Source organism: Martes martes (genome assembly GCF_963455335.1).
Source record: "Martes martes genome assembly, contig: scaffold_295, whole genome shotgun sequence".
In the NCBI taxonomy this organism is placed as follows: Eukaryota; Metazoa; Chordata; class Mammalia; order Carnivora; family Mustelidae; genus Martes; species Martes martes.
The window spans coordinates 48,256-63,361 of record NW_027666568.1 but is presented as its reverse complement, the minus strand read 5'-3'; the positions used below and the strand labels follow the sequence as shown (position 1 = coordinate 63,361).

Below are 15,106 nucleotides of genomic sequence, written 5' to 3'. Positions count from 1 at the left end.
CAGAGAGGCAGGCAGAGAGAGAGGAGGACGCAGGCTCCCCACTGAGGAGAGAGCCCAACACGGGGCTCGATCCCAGGACCCTGAGATCATGACCTGAGCTGAAGGTAGAGGCTTTAACCCACTGAGTCACCCAGGTGCCCCTAAAATACATTTTAATAAGCTTTCTTTTATAGGTGTGATAACTAAGGCTATTTATAAGTCCAGTGAAGAGGATAAAAAAGAAGAAGAGGTGAAGAAAACATTAGAACAACATGACAGTATTGTGACTCACTACAAAAATATGATTCGAGAACAAGTATGTACTGATAAATTGTAAACACTGTCTGATGTACTGATACTTTTCTACTTTGGGGCAGAATTTTTCCTGGCATTTCATATGCAAGAAGTTACAGAAATTAGAGCACATTTTCCTAAATAATTCAAAGCTGTCTGAGTATTCAACAAGCAGAGCTTAATATTGTGCTAAGCATTGTGCAGGATGTGGTGGATAAAGTCATGAATGAGACGCGTTCCCTTGTCCCAGTCAAGGAGAGAGAAAACCGTAAATAGGGTATTGTGACGCACGGGCCATGAAGTCTAGTGATACAGATACTGGCGGGTGTGTTAGAGCAGAGAGGCAGCTGATTTAGCTAAGTAAGAGCAGGAGCTGGAGAAAACAGAACATGAGTGCCCAGCGGATAGCTAGGAATAAGCTGGGCAGAAGGAAGGATCAGGAAGAGGAGGAGCAGGACAACTTCCCGGCACGTACACAGAACACTTGGTGGCTGCGCCAAGCAGAAATTTGAGAGGCAAGGCCGGGGAGAGAGCCATCTAGAAGGAGGTGGTCGCAGGGGGCTCGGGGAGGGAACTGGGGCACTCATGGGGATAATGGCTACGGTGTTCTGTTTATTGTGTTCTGGGTGCTCACAAAACAAATTCAGACCCTTTTCAGTTAATTTCCACAGCATCCCTATGAAGTAGTTAATATTTCCATCCAAGAATAAAGGAGGAATCAGACGGAGGGAATTTGAATTTGTCCAGGATCACCCAGTGGTTGGTGGGACAGGATTCAAAAACGTGTGTTACTGGGACTCTCAGACTCATCACAGTGAGCTGTGGAGAGGGCAGACCTGCAAAACGTGGAAACCGAAGTGGGCTTAAGTGGCAGGACTGGGTGATGATTGGGTGTGGGTATGAGGGGGCATAAAGGGTCAGATGCCGTCCTGAGATCTCCGTCTTGCAGGACTGAATAGGTGATGCTAAGAACAACAGAGGGTCTATTAGCGTGGAGAGTGACGATGAAAGTGAAACTACCCTCTCAAAGCCGTTAACTGACATTTTCTTGGCAGGCTACCAGAGAACCTCCACACTTGAGTTGTGTGAGCACCTTAGATTTCCCATTACATTTCGGCAAAGTGTGTTTCTTGTTTTTTGCTTTCATTTAATTCTTCGTCATGGCATATATCTTGATTGGAATCCTAAAAAGGGCTGCAGTAGTATCTGGAAAATGCGGTTGCTGTTGTTATTAAAATGCCAGGGTCATTAAAAACAATATGCTGGGAAAAAAAAATAAGTGAAAACAATACACTGGTGGCTGTCCGTGGTGGGGGGGGGGGCGGCTGCACCCCCCCCCCCCACTGCCCTCCACCCCCTGCTGACTATGCACAGCTTGAGGCAAGTGTGGCAAGTAGGAGCTTCGGTAGAGCTCTCTAAACACGAGCTGCCTGTGTTCTTCCCCGCAATCTATATTGTTGAGATTGGAATTCTAAGAATAAAAATATAGTGGTATATTTAGCATTTAGTCTGAGCTTTTCAGTTCATAAGCAGATCAGCAAATTAGAATCATCTTTGAACGATTCAAACTTAAATCATTAAACTACCCATGGTTATTAGGATTTTTCATCTATATTTTAGTACAAATATGGAGTCATTTCCAGATGGTAAAATGTAATATCTTTAGAGCAATGGAAAAGAAATACTTGGAATGCGATGTTACAGCCTACACATGAGGCTGATAAATATGGTTAATTTAGAAGAAGAAAAGAGTGATTTGACACAATTACCATAATGACTCTGCTTCAGAAATGTTAATTTTAAATATTCTCACCATTTAAAATGCCATTTGACAATTAGGCAACAAGCATTGAGAACTATAAAATATTTATATAAACTGAATGACGTCTAGAATCCATCCTAAGGAAATTCTTCAGAATTCAGGAAAACAAAAATATGACTACAATATTTATTGTAATCATATTTATTATTTAGAAAACAAGGAGAGCAACCTCAGTGTTGCTTTTGAACGTAAATTATATTGCATCTACTGATGTTGAGTAAACATTAAAAGTGATGATTGCAAAAAACTAGCAATATGAGGAGGAACTTAAAACTGAATAGTAAGTAAAGGCTATAAAATGACATGGATTGAGTATGACAAGTTGAAAACACTTGAATTGAGAAAAAATTAGCAGATAATAAATATATCAAATTCAACTAATTATATTACGGTGGTGGGAGTTGGAGGTTCTTTTCTTGGCCCTCTAAATGTTCTGTTCTAGAATTATCTTTTATGTTGAAAGTAGTATAGATGCATGTATATATTTATATACTAAGTTTCTTAAATAGTTTGGTATAAATTTCTTAAATGGTTTGTTGGACCATAAAATGCAGTTTTTAAAATTGACTGTCCCCCACCCTAGTAATTGCAGTGAGATCGTAGGCCATGCCATGGTGCTTATTAACAGGGCCTTCCTGGAGACCATACAGTTCTGCTGCATGTTAATTGACCTTGGTGCATACATTAAAGTATTATTACTTAATTATCGAGTGATTCTGGAAGTGTTGAGTACTTTTAAAAACATCATGACCCAAAATAATCTCTGATTTTTAATTTGCTCATTTCCCTAATGCTAATCAATACAAAATTTAAAACACTGAATTATGTTTTGTTTCCCAGGATCTGCAGCTTGAGGAATTAAAGCAGCAGATTTCTACGTTAAAATGTCAAAATGAACAGCTCCAGACGGCAGTCACACAGCAAGTATCTCAGATTCAGCAACACAAAGATCAGTACAATCTTCTTAAAGTACAGCTAGGTAGGTATAGCTAGCCATAATTATTATAGGGTCCCCAAAAGCTGGACTAAATCAAATAGATTATTCTTGTGGACTGTCTTCCTCTAACCTTAATCACCGTAACAAATTTGTAAATCAGAGTTTGAAGTCCAAGTTCTTTGCTACCTGTTTCAGTGTCTGATCCATTGATTCTCAGCCTTGAGTGCAATTAGATAGAATATCCTGAGACCCGTTTTTTGTTTTGTTTTGTTTTGTTTTGTTTTTAATGCCACCCATACAGAGACCCCACTCAAGGGTCTGATTTAATTAGTTGGTGTTGGAGCCAAGCAATAATTATTACAAGCTTCCTGGGTGATTCTGATATATAGCCAGTTGAGAATGACTTCTCTAACCTTTCTGTCTCCTCCTCTGCAAAATGGAACTGATAAGAGCATCTGTGTCATCTGAGAATTAAATGAAATAATGTATATAAAATTCTAGTTCATTTCCTGGCACATGGTAAGAGTCAAATGCTTGTAAATAGTATCATCCTGTAGTGCTTATGATTGGAATCTTAGCCATTTAGAAATAGTTTTTATTTATATGAAGGTGACTAAAATTTTCAGAAAAAACTACCTCTTTCACTTCCTTATTTATAACAATTTGTCAGTGATTTTAGTACATACAGAAAGCAGTTCCTTTGTGAAGATTTTAAGAGGGATTTTGTTTTCTCTCATATTAATTGACCTAATTGGAATTGAAACTACTCTAATTTTTTTAAAGATTTATTTATTTATTTTAGAGAGGTGGCAAGGGGCAGAGGGAGAGGGAGAGACAGAATCCCAAGCAGACTCTGCACTGAGCATAGAGGCCAGCATGGGGCTCAGTTCATGACCCTGAGATCATGACCTGAGCCGAAACCAAGAGTTGGATGCTTAATTGACTGAGCCATCCAGGTGCCTGGAAACTACTGCAGTTCTTAATTATAGGTCATCAAACCATGCAGTTTAGTCTTAAAAAGACTATGCTTTTTTCTTCCCAGAAACCTGAAAATATCATCACTTCCCATTTCTATCAATACACTGTTTTGCAAAAATGAAATGTGTCTACAAAAGTGCTGCCAAAGTAGCATAATTAAGGAAGTTTTATATTTTTATGTTTAAATCTTCTCATACAGGAAATGAAAAACTTAAGTTTTATGATGGCTTTTCAAATTTTATTCCTGTCTTCATAGGGAAAGATAATCAGCATCAAGGTTCCTACAATGATGGGACTCAGGTGAATGGCGTTCAGCCAGAAGAAGTTGGTAGGTTACGAGAAGAGATAGAAGAATTAAAAAGTAATCAGGAACTTTTACAAAGCCAGCTGGCTGAAAAGGACTCTCTGATTGAGAATTTGGTGAGTAAATGGTAAAAAAGTTTAAGAAGTCAAGAGTAATTCTCATGGGGCACCTGGGTGGCTCAGCGGGTTAAGGCCTCTGCCTTTGGCTCAGGTCATGATCCCGGGGTCCTGGGATTGAGCCCCACATCAGGCTCTTTGCTCAGTGGGGAGCCTGCTTCCCCCTCCCTCTCCTCTCTGTCTGCCTCTCTGCCTACTTGTGATCTCTGTCTGTCAAATAAATAAATAAAATCTTTAAAAAAAAAAAGAATTCTCATCTTGCTTGTTGATTTTCCTGGATCCCCTAAGCCAAAGGGTCATAGTGAGGTTTTAGAATATGAGCTTTTGAGGGTACCTGGCTGGCTCAGTTGGTAGAGCATGTGACTTTTGATCTCTGGGTCATGAGTTTGAGCCCCACGTTCAGCACAGAGTTTACTTAAGAAAAAAATTAGAATATGAGCTTTGGTGTCAGACTGTCTAAAGCTTCAGCACTTCCTGACTAATTGAATTTAAGCAACTTAGTTAACCTCTTTAAACTTGTTTCCTGATCTATAAATTGGTAGTGGTCATATCTGTTTTGTTATTGTGAGAATTAAATGACTACTCTGTAGAAAGCTCTTTTAATACATGCAAATCGCTCAGTAAATACCTGTGTTTATGCTCTTTCTCCATATGGCCTCAGATAAGTGCTTAGATTTAATAAATTACTTGGTATAAGTATAAATTTATTAGCTATGGAAAAGCTGTAGACAGTGTGTGCTAGGTTAAAATTTTATCTTGGATATAAAAATTAAAATGTTGATGTGAAATTTTTGGTAAACCTCTATAAGGCATAGCTTATATGTGTATAGTTTTCTTTTGTTTCCCGTCTCTTTAGACTGAATTGATTTCACACTTTATTTCTATGCTATTTGTAGAAATCTTCCCAAGCATCGCCTGGCACAAATGAACAGTCTTCAGCAACAGCTTCTGCTAGAGATTCTGAACAAATTGCAGAATTAAAACAGGTAATTTTCCAGCTTGATCCAGGTTCTATTTCCTGTTGTTATAATTATAATAGAGTAACAGCCATGTAGTTTCATTAATTGAGAACTACTTTGGTAGTGTAAGCAAAACTTGATAGTGAAGATAGTTATTTGGAAGTCCAGAAGCTTTTTAATTATATGGTAATGGTATTTAACTGTTTTTATTTTTTAATTGTGTTCTTTTTAACAGATTTGAGCATCTCACCTGGGTTATTTTAGATTATCAGTGAGCTAACAGCTGAGGAAAATTTAAGTATATTTATAAGTTGCAAATATGAAGATATAGGATCTTATGCCTAATTTTCATATACTATTGACCATGATAATTGTATGGTTAAAGGTATTGAGTGTTTAAACCATTCTGTCCAGAAGAATGTTTGTTTTTGGAACTGGAAAAGGGAATAAACTTGTGTATATCTCAATTAGGTGACTACCTAAAAAAGCAAAACAGACTTTTTCTGCTGTAGTAATTTATAATATCTAGAAAAGCAAATTAAACTTTTTCCTACTTGCTTATTTGTAATATTTATAATTTCCTGTGAAACTAGGTAGTGCCAATTTAACTTTATCCAATGAGAATATTAAATGTGTTTGTTCGAGAAAAGAGCCAGAAAAGAGAGAAAAGAACCACTTACGTATAGAATTAAGTATTGGGAAGAAAAGTGTAGAAAAGTATCAGATTGCTCATTAGTGTATTATCCCTAAATAAGTTGTGTTTTTTCCTTATAAATTTTTTTTCTTGGGGCGCCTGGGTGGCTCAGTGGGTTAGGGCCTCTGCCTTCGGCTCAGGTCATGGTCTCAGGGTCCTGGGATCGGGCCCCGCATCGGGCTCTCTGCTGAGCCGGGAGCCTGCTTCCTCCTCTCTCTCTCTCTGCCTGCCTCTCTGCCTGCTTGTGATCTGTCTGTCAAATAAATGAATAAAATCTTTAAAAAAAAAATTTTTTTTTCTTTCCTCCTTTCCTTTTTCTTCTGTCCTACCCTCCTTTCTTCCTTTCTTATAAAAAGGAACATGTGTTTCTTCTGTTTCTTTCAAACAACAACAAAAAAGTAATACTGAAGGAGGAAGTGAACAACCCCACCAACCTAGGACTGACTGGCTTCTCCGCTAGGCACGCGATCCTAGCCCACTGACATCGCTGATCTGAGAGAGGAATGACTGTACACAGAGAAACTGTGTCATATTTTGATACTGTCCGTGAACCCCAAAGTAGATTTTACAATCAGTCTTTTCAAAAAAGATAATTTGTCATTAAGGATTTTTAAGTTACACGTTTGTGTGAGGAAAATTCATATGCCATTTTGGTTTTCTGAAGCCTGCCTACACGAGAACTGTATTAAAATGAAAGGGAATTAAGTTATTAATAAATGAGCTTAGTTTATAAGTCCCAAGTAAAAATTTTACTCTGTGTTTCCCAGTGAAACTTTAGTTAGATATTTATTTATTTATTTATTTTTTTAAAGTTAGATATCTCTAAAGAGCATTGCTTTTGGTTTTTTACTTTCTGTAACTTATTTTTTTTATCAGTTTTACATTGTTAAAAAGATGTTTTAAATGACAGTTTTGTTATATAGCAAAATCCTGTATAAAAAGAGAACTAAAATTGTCCATAGCCTGGATGTCTATGTAACTCATTTAGGTAACTGAATAAAACATCAAAGGAAAGCCTCATATGTATGTGATAGAAAGTTTTAAGAGAACAATAGAGCTTTTTACATGACAGTATCCCACCACTTACCCAATGTCTGCAGACATTGTCAAGTATTGTGAGGGAGATTCCCCTGGTTGAGAACCACAGTTACAATTGGTTTTAACCCTGTGTGTTTTTTTGGTGGGGAGAGGGCAAGAAGATTGGGAATTTCAACATTAATGATATATAAACTTTCAGTTAATTCCCTCCTTTTCACTACAGCACTAACTGCTTTGATCTGTGTTAGGAGGCCCATGGTCTAAAGATGTCCTGTCTTTCCCTTTCCGAGTAATAAATGTCTGGTCTTTGGCCAGAGAAGAGGAACATGCATGAGATTGAAACAGGGATGCAGTGGTCTTCCTAAGCAGACTTTCAACCAGTCCTGCTGTTTTTGACCCCATTTTTACCCACACTTGCAGAGATACCTGGTGGGGCCAGATTCCAAGCCCTTCGGTGGGCAGGTGCTGCAGGTCAGGTAGCAAGCCGGTCCACACATCACTTTAGGTTCTTAGCTTTCTCAGGCGTGCTGCGCTCCTTTACCACTGACATTTGCTTTCTGAAATTCCCCAATTTTATTTGTTCGTTTCTCTTATTCCCTTTGTCCTTGTGCATTTCTCTCCCCTTCCCTTCCCCCCTTCCTTCCTCTTTCCCTTCTTCCCCCACCTCACGGTTTTTTTTACATGGGATCTCAGGAAGAAGCAGAGGTGAAAATGTGTGTAAGGAACTTGCTTAATTCTCTATCTTGAACGCAAAGTTCAAGGACAGTTTTTTTAGAATTAGATTTTAAAACTTGGAAGTTGTGATTTTAGAGAGGAGGACCAAGAAAGGAAATAATTTTAAATTTCTTCCTGTAAATACACATTGCCTTGCTGAAATTAATGATGTTTCATGTTACAACGCAATTATTTTTGTCTCCTAGGAGCTGGCAGCATTAAAGTCTCAGTTAAACTCACAATCTGTGGAGATCACCAGACTGCAGACAGAAAAGCAGGAGCTGTTAAGGAAAACCGAAACATTTGTATGTTAATTATTACTTCCTTTTTCCTGCCAGATAGTAAACACAAGGTTAAGACATTCTTTCTCAGCCACTCTGAAAAAGAAGCGAATGTAACAGAAGTGACTGTGTCGGAGAGCACCTTCCCTTTACGTGACTCACTGGCCACAGTTCCGGTCACCCAGGCTTCTGGGCCAGGCTGGCAGGCACATTAGAGTCAGACTCAGCAGATCAGTGTAATCAAGGATTTAATGGTTCATTGTGCTGGTGTCTTGTATTTTATCCCATCTGTGCCCCCTTCGGTCCGTCAGTCCAATGTGACAGGTTTTCTGCTGGTCTAGAATTGTCAAAAACCTTCTTAGTGACCTATGCCATTCCCAGGGATCCAAGTCGCCGGATAAGATCCGGGATCATCCTTTCTCTATTCCAGCCTCTGCCGAGGTAGTTGACTGGGTCCCTGAGCCACACGAGTAACTTCTTTATGGAGGTGGTCCGGCCACATCCTCGGTATTTCAGCAGAACACGCTTTGTTGTTTATTGCAATAGGGATAGGCTGAGAATTTTCTAAATCTTCATGTTCTGATTCCCTTTCGCGGAGGTGGTCCGGCCACATCCTCGGTATTCCATCAGAACACACTTTGTTGTTTATTGCAATAGGGATAGGCTGAGAATTTTCTAAATCTTCATGTTCTGATTCCCTTTCGCTTAACGTTCCTTCTTCAAGTTATTTCTCTCCTGTTACAGTTTACCGTAGGCTTCAAGGAGAAACCACGCCACACCTTTAATACTTTGATTAGAAATCACTTCACCGAGGGTGCCTGGGTGGCTCAGTAGGTTAGGCCTCGGCCTTCCGCTCGGGTCATGATCTTGGAGTCCTGGGATCGAGTCCCACATCAGGCTCTCTGCTTGTCGGGGAGCCTGCTTCCTCCTCTCTCTCTCTGCCTACTTGTGATCTCTGTCAAATAAGTAAATAAAATCTTTAAAAAAAAGAAAAGAAAAAAATCACCTCACCGAAATATCCAAGTTCGTCACTTTTAAGCTCTACTTCCTACAGAGCACTGAAGCACGATTCAGCCTGTTTCTTTGCCACCTGGTAACAAGAGTCTCCGTCCTCTACTTTCCAGTAACGTGTTCTTCATTTCCATTTGAGGCCTCACCAAAACCACCTTTCCATCCATATTTCTACCAACATTCTATTCATGGTGATGTTTTCTTTTCTTTTTTTTTTTTTTTTTGAGATTTTATTTATTTATTGACAGAGATGACAAGTAGGCAGAGAGGCAGGCAGAGAGAGGCCGGGGGGTGGGCGGAAGCAGGCTCCCTGCTGAGCAGAGAGCCTGATGCAGGGCTTGATCCCAGGACCCCGAGACCATGACCCAAGCCAAAGGCAGAGGCTTTAACCAAACGCTGGGTCACCCAGGTGCCCCATGGGGATATGTTTTCTCCAAGACCATAGAAGCTTTCTCTCTAATTTCCCTTTTTTTCTGAGCATTCACCAGAATTGCCTTTATCATCCGTATTTCTACTGCCGGGCTCTTCAAGGCAGTTTAGGCTTCATCTGACATGTGCCTCAGAGCTCTTCCGGCCACTACGAATTCTGACGTCCCGTCCACATTTTTAGGTATTTGTTACATCAATACCATCTTTCCCAGTCCTTTGTAGAAAAAAGGCAGGGAAGGTTGGAAAACCATGATTTAAGAATATTTCCTGGAGCACGTAAGAAAATCTTTGCATTTTGGGGTGTCTGGGTGGTGCAGTCGGTTTAGGGTCTGACTCTTGGTTTCGGCTCAGGTCATGATCTCAGGGTCATGAGATCGAGTCCCACGTCATCGGGCTCCGTGCTCTGCTCAGTCTGCTTGAGTTTCGCTCCTTCTCCCTCTACTCCTCCCCTCCATGTTTGCTCTCTCTTTCCTTCTCTCTCTCTCTCTCTCTCTCTCAAATAAATAAAATCTAAAAAAAGAAAAAAGAAGAAGAAGAAGAAAAGAAAAAAATCTTTATATTTCACCAGTTAATGGCATTCGGCTCAGTTTCCCCACCTGCTTCTCAGAGATGACAGTGTGGACTTCACTTGCAGGAGTATTGTGAGGAGAGGGCTCTGAGAACTAGTCTCTGCTTAGTGACTGCTGTTACAGCTGTGGCCTGACCTTGAGGCTGCTTGACGCAGCCTTCTTCTTGCTCCGCTGAGATCTGGTGCTGCGACACCCCTGCCTCAGCCTGGGCCTCCCGCCCCACCGTAGGCACCGCTCGTCCTCGCTAGCGTGTGTGTCAGTACATAAGGAATTCTGCTTCCTGTCACTGGAAATACAGTTTCAAAGTAGCGAGAAAATTAAGTCACCTTTGGGATTTCACACTGATTGTGCTTTAAAGGAACTTTTTATTTCCCTCCAATTTCTACCTTCAGGCGAAATCAGCTCCTGCACCAGGAGAGAGTGAAGCTGGCACGGCTGCAAAGACCACCGACGTAGAGGGCAGGCTGTCGGCGCTGTTGCAGGAGACGAAGGAGTTAAAGGTTGCTCTGTGGTGAAACTTTGATTTATTGCATATCCTATAAAATGAACTCGGGAAATTTGATCTTATTTGATGTCTCAGATCTTTGGCTTTATGAGGCAAACTCGTAGGGTGTAATTTTATCTCACAACGTGTGCATTGCTACTTGGATGAGTGAAGATAGCATGAGTGAAGGTTTTTAAATGCCGTTTCAGATAACGATACCACATACATGAAGTAAGAATGGGTACGGATGTACTTTGAAAGTAGAAATTGTTGAAAGTTAAGTTGTTGTTTTTTTTAAAGATTTTATTTATTTGACAGAGAGAGAGAGATCACAAGTAGAGAGAGAGGGGGAAGCAGGCTCCCTGCTGAGCAGAGAGCCCAATACGGGGCTTGATCCCAGGACCCTGAGATCATGACCTGAGCTGAAGGCAGAGACTTAACCCACTGAGCCACCAAGGTGCCCCGAAAGTTACGTTTTCATGTCAATCTTTAATCACAGTAAGAAATAAAGAATACAGGGGCACCTGAGGGGTACAGTTGGTTAAGCCTCCGACTCTTGGTTTCACCTCAGGTCGTGAATTCAGGGTCACGAGATCCAGCCCTGCATCGGACTCCACGCTCAGCGCAGAGTCTGCTGGAGACCCTCTCCCTCTCCCTCTGCCCCGCCCGCTCATGTTCTCTCTCTCTCTCTCTCTCTCTCTCTCTCTCAAATAAAGAAATAAATCTAAAAAAAATTGAAAAAAGAAGTAAAGAGTACAGCTTTGGCTAAAACACAGGCCACACGTAGGCTTTCCATTAGGCTGAGCACACAGGCACGAAAGAGCCTGCCAGCCTGTGTGACAGAGAAATCAGAATATTAACATGAAGAGAAGAGTGAGGTGAAAGTAATGAAACTAAAAGGCATGAATACACCCTGTGTGATGATGTCTTTTGGAGCGTGGTCAGATTATTTTATATTTACACCGTGGATTTTATTTGCAGCTGTTTTTCTTTCCCGTTTGATTGTATGCGTGAAGTTGGGTTTTAAAAAAATGTTTTTATCCTGAGTTCTAATTCTGATGCCCATCAGGCTTTGCCTGTAAAATGTTTTGTATCTTTATTTTGTTCCTCTGGTTATCTGAAGTGGTATTATCTCTTAGGTTTTTTGAAAAATAGCTACTTAAAACTATTTTTTGGATGTTAAACCTCTGTTTTTCACAATAACCATCTTTGATATACAGCCCAACATAAATTCTCATGTTACTAGATGAGTGTGTTCTATCCCCCAAACCTCCACGCCCCCCAAAATCCTCAGACTGTCACAGAAAGAATGAACCTAAAAATAAAAGAGAGAGAAAGAGGGGCGCCTGGGTGGCTCAGTGGGTTAAAGCCTCTGCCTTCGGCTCAGGTCATGATCTCAGGGTCCTGGGATCGAGTCCCCCATCGGGCCCTCTGCTCAGCGGGGAGCCTGCTTCCCCTTCTCTCTCTGCCTGCCTCTCTGCCTACTTGTGATCTCTGTCTGTCAAATAAATAAATAAATCTTAAAAAAGAGAGAGAGAAAGAATGAACCCATTTGTTAAAAACCCTGTGAGAGTGAATACTAATCTTAGATGCGTTGGTCTTCCCCTTTCTTTTCCTAGAATGAAATTAAAGCTCTGTCTGAGGAAAGGAGTGCCATCAAAGAGCAGCTGGACGCCTCGAACAGCACCATTGCCATTTTACAAAACGAGAAAAACAAGCTCGAGATGGACGTTACAGATTCCAAAAAAGAACAGGATGATCTGTTGGTGCTGTTGGCTGATCAGGACCAGAAAATATTTTCGTTAAAGAATAAACTCAAGGAGCTTGGTCATCCGGTAAGACCAAAATGTTTCCAGAAACGATCGAGGGTATATTTTCAAGAATTGTACTGTAGCGTGGCAATGTTGTGCCTCCATATCCGTGTCACAGGCATAAATATGTCGGTCCATGAATACAGGATCGTGTGCTCTTCTCTTGTAGTGTTCAGTGAGTCGACTTAGGATACACAGGCACAGTTTCCAGCATCTGTTAACTCTTCTCTTTTGGGCTTTGAGCCTACAGGTGAACTGATTGGCTCCTGTGGTCACAAGACTCTCATCATCCACATGTGCCATTCTCTTTTGTCATGTTTGATCCACATTTGTGTGTAGAGAGGTATGGCCATCTGTCAGCGAGTCAGCCTGTACATCTCGTCTCATGATGGCAGAGGGGGGCACCTGGGTGGCTCAGTCGGTTAAGTGTCAGCCTTTGGCTTGGGTCATGATCTCCCAGGTCCTGGGATCAAGCCCTGAGTCGGGCTCTCTGCCCAGCGAGGAGTCTGCTTCTCCCTCTCACTCACCCTCTGTGCTCTCCGTTTCTCTCTCTCTCTCAAATAAATAAATAAATAAAATCTTTTAAAAAAAATGGCAGAGAGCCTTGAGGAGTAAATCAAGGAAATCAGATGGCTTGTAATCTACAGTTACCGGAAGGAATAAAGAACTTATCAAAGACTATGTGTCAGTATGTGTTGAGTGTGAAGTGATCAGATCTTAATAATGATAAGTGCGCATATTCCCTTCAGGTAGAAGAAGAGGATGAACTTGAATCCGGAGACCAGGATGATGAGGAAGATGAAGATGAAGACGATGGCAAGGACCAGGGGCATATCTAGCTTTCAGATCTCTAGGAGTGATGCAGATTGTATTGTAACTTTGAAGATGGAGTCTTAAGACAGTGCTTTGGTTTGCCTCCACAGAAAATAAAGATTTAGAAACCCAAGTTGAAAACACTCACTAGTAAGACTATTGATGTACTTTTTTTAAATGATGCCACCCATGTTGGAAACCCTAAAACTGACTTCTTGCAGAACACACATCCTTTATTGAAATTCATCTGAATTGTCCCAAAAGATAATTTGCAAAGAACTTCAGACACTAAAAACGCACCATTTCGGGGCATGTGGTGGCAGTGCTATTTATCTTAGTTTATCGGTTGTTCACATAAGTTCTGTATTTGTCTATTATTTTCACTTTTCAGAATATGTGACTTTAAATACTAACACATTTGATTTAACATGTATTGGAATCACTGTTTCTCAATTCAGTATTGGGCTTCTTAGCTAATGATTTCCCTTTAAAGAAGTGGATTTACTCAAAGGCAAGAGAGCACAGACCGGGATGTGTCCTCAGCCCTCCAGCCGGTGTGACTCCTAAGATGGGCAGGCCAGGACAGGGTAGAACGAGTGCCTTGACACCTGATCTGGCTGCGTCGTGTCCGTCAGGGAAGAAGCGGGAGGATGCTGGCGCACAGAGATGAGGAGGGTGTTTCCAGAAACTTGGGCAACAGCGTATTCGCATGTGGTTGGCTTTGGTTTTATTTTAAGCTAAACTTTAAAACATTACAGATTAACAGCTCATACAATTCAGGTTTAGTTTTGTTATTTGATTATCGTGAAACATATTATGGACCTAGTTTTAAAAAGACCCAAACTATGATTTATATAATTTATTGGCATTTTTGCTGAATAGGCTTAAGTCAGATAATAGATTTTTAAAAAGCGAATGAAGCAATGTGTCAAAGTTTAATGTTTCATAATAAAAATAGATACTATGTTCACTTAATCCCTGGTCATGGTTCCCTTTTTTAGATTTTGAGGGAAGTATTTTATTCTTACTAAAAGCTGAGGCAAGTGAAAGTGGTAAGAGGAGTTCTCTCCCCGAAAGTACACAATTACAACTGACTGCTAAAAGCAGTCTTATCGCTCAAAACGCATTAGGATTCCATAAGACTGGAGGGTCTAATTTGGAACAGAAACAGAAGAGGTTGGAGAAGGGCTCGGGTGTTTCTAAATTGAGCACTGGAGTTCTGAGCAATGATTTCCATTTAAAGAAGGAGGTTTACTTAAAGGCAAGACAGCAAGAGTTGGGGGATAATGTGTAGCACGGGCCTTCCGACCTCGGGAATAGTTTGAGCCGTCCGCTCAGGGGCACAGACTTCCGAAAGAGAAGTAGCTTCACGTGTCCTGAAAGGGGAGGTGGCTGTGTGTTCCAGAGCACGTGGGAGGGCTCCGGCCTGCTTCTGCCCCTTGCCCGCCGAGAACCTCATGGCTATCACTGGGCCAGCTCAGACTCTGTAAAAGTCTTCGTAAACTTGACACCACATAATGAACAAATGGCTAATGACTGTATTTCAGGCTGCTGTTACAAGGATAAAAAAAAATAGGTCAGAAGTATGGGTAAGACTTCTGTAGATGACTTTTAAAAAGGGGGGGTGGTTGGCTCAGTTGGTTGAGCGTCTGCCTTCAGCTCAGGTCATGATCTCAGGGTCCTAGGATCGAGTTCTGAGTCAGGCTCCCTGCTCGGTCGGGAGTCTCCTTCTCTCTCTCCCCTGCCTCTCCCCTAGCTTGTGCGTGCTCGCTCGCTCTCTCACTGTCTCAAATAAATAAAATCTTTAAAAAAAAAAAAAAAAGACTTTTGTAGATGATGAAATAAGGACGATCTTCAGAAAAAAAATCTGCAA

General features: G+C 40.9%; 1 protein-coding gene across 1 annotated transcript; it reads left to right on the top strand.

Annotated features, from left to right (window-relative positions):
- Positions 1 to 173: 173 nt before the first annotated feature.
- Positions 174 to 14,208, top strand: LOC308337921 (general vesicular transport factor p115-like; the record flags this gene model as incomplete). Its single annotated transcript, XM_080831466.1, has 8 exons — positions 174 to 295; positions 2,936 to 3,074; positions 4,267 to 4,430; positions 5,327 to 5,416; positions 8,042 to 8,140; positions 10,518 to 10,625; positions 12,229 to 12,444; positions 13,170 to 14,208. Coding segments are annotated over 8 exons (1,028 nt in total), but the record flags the coding sequence as incomplete, so codon positions are not given.
- Between the last annotated feature and the right edge of the window lie 898 nt (positions 14,209 to 15,106).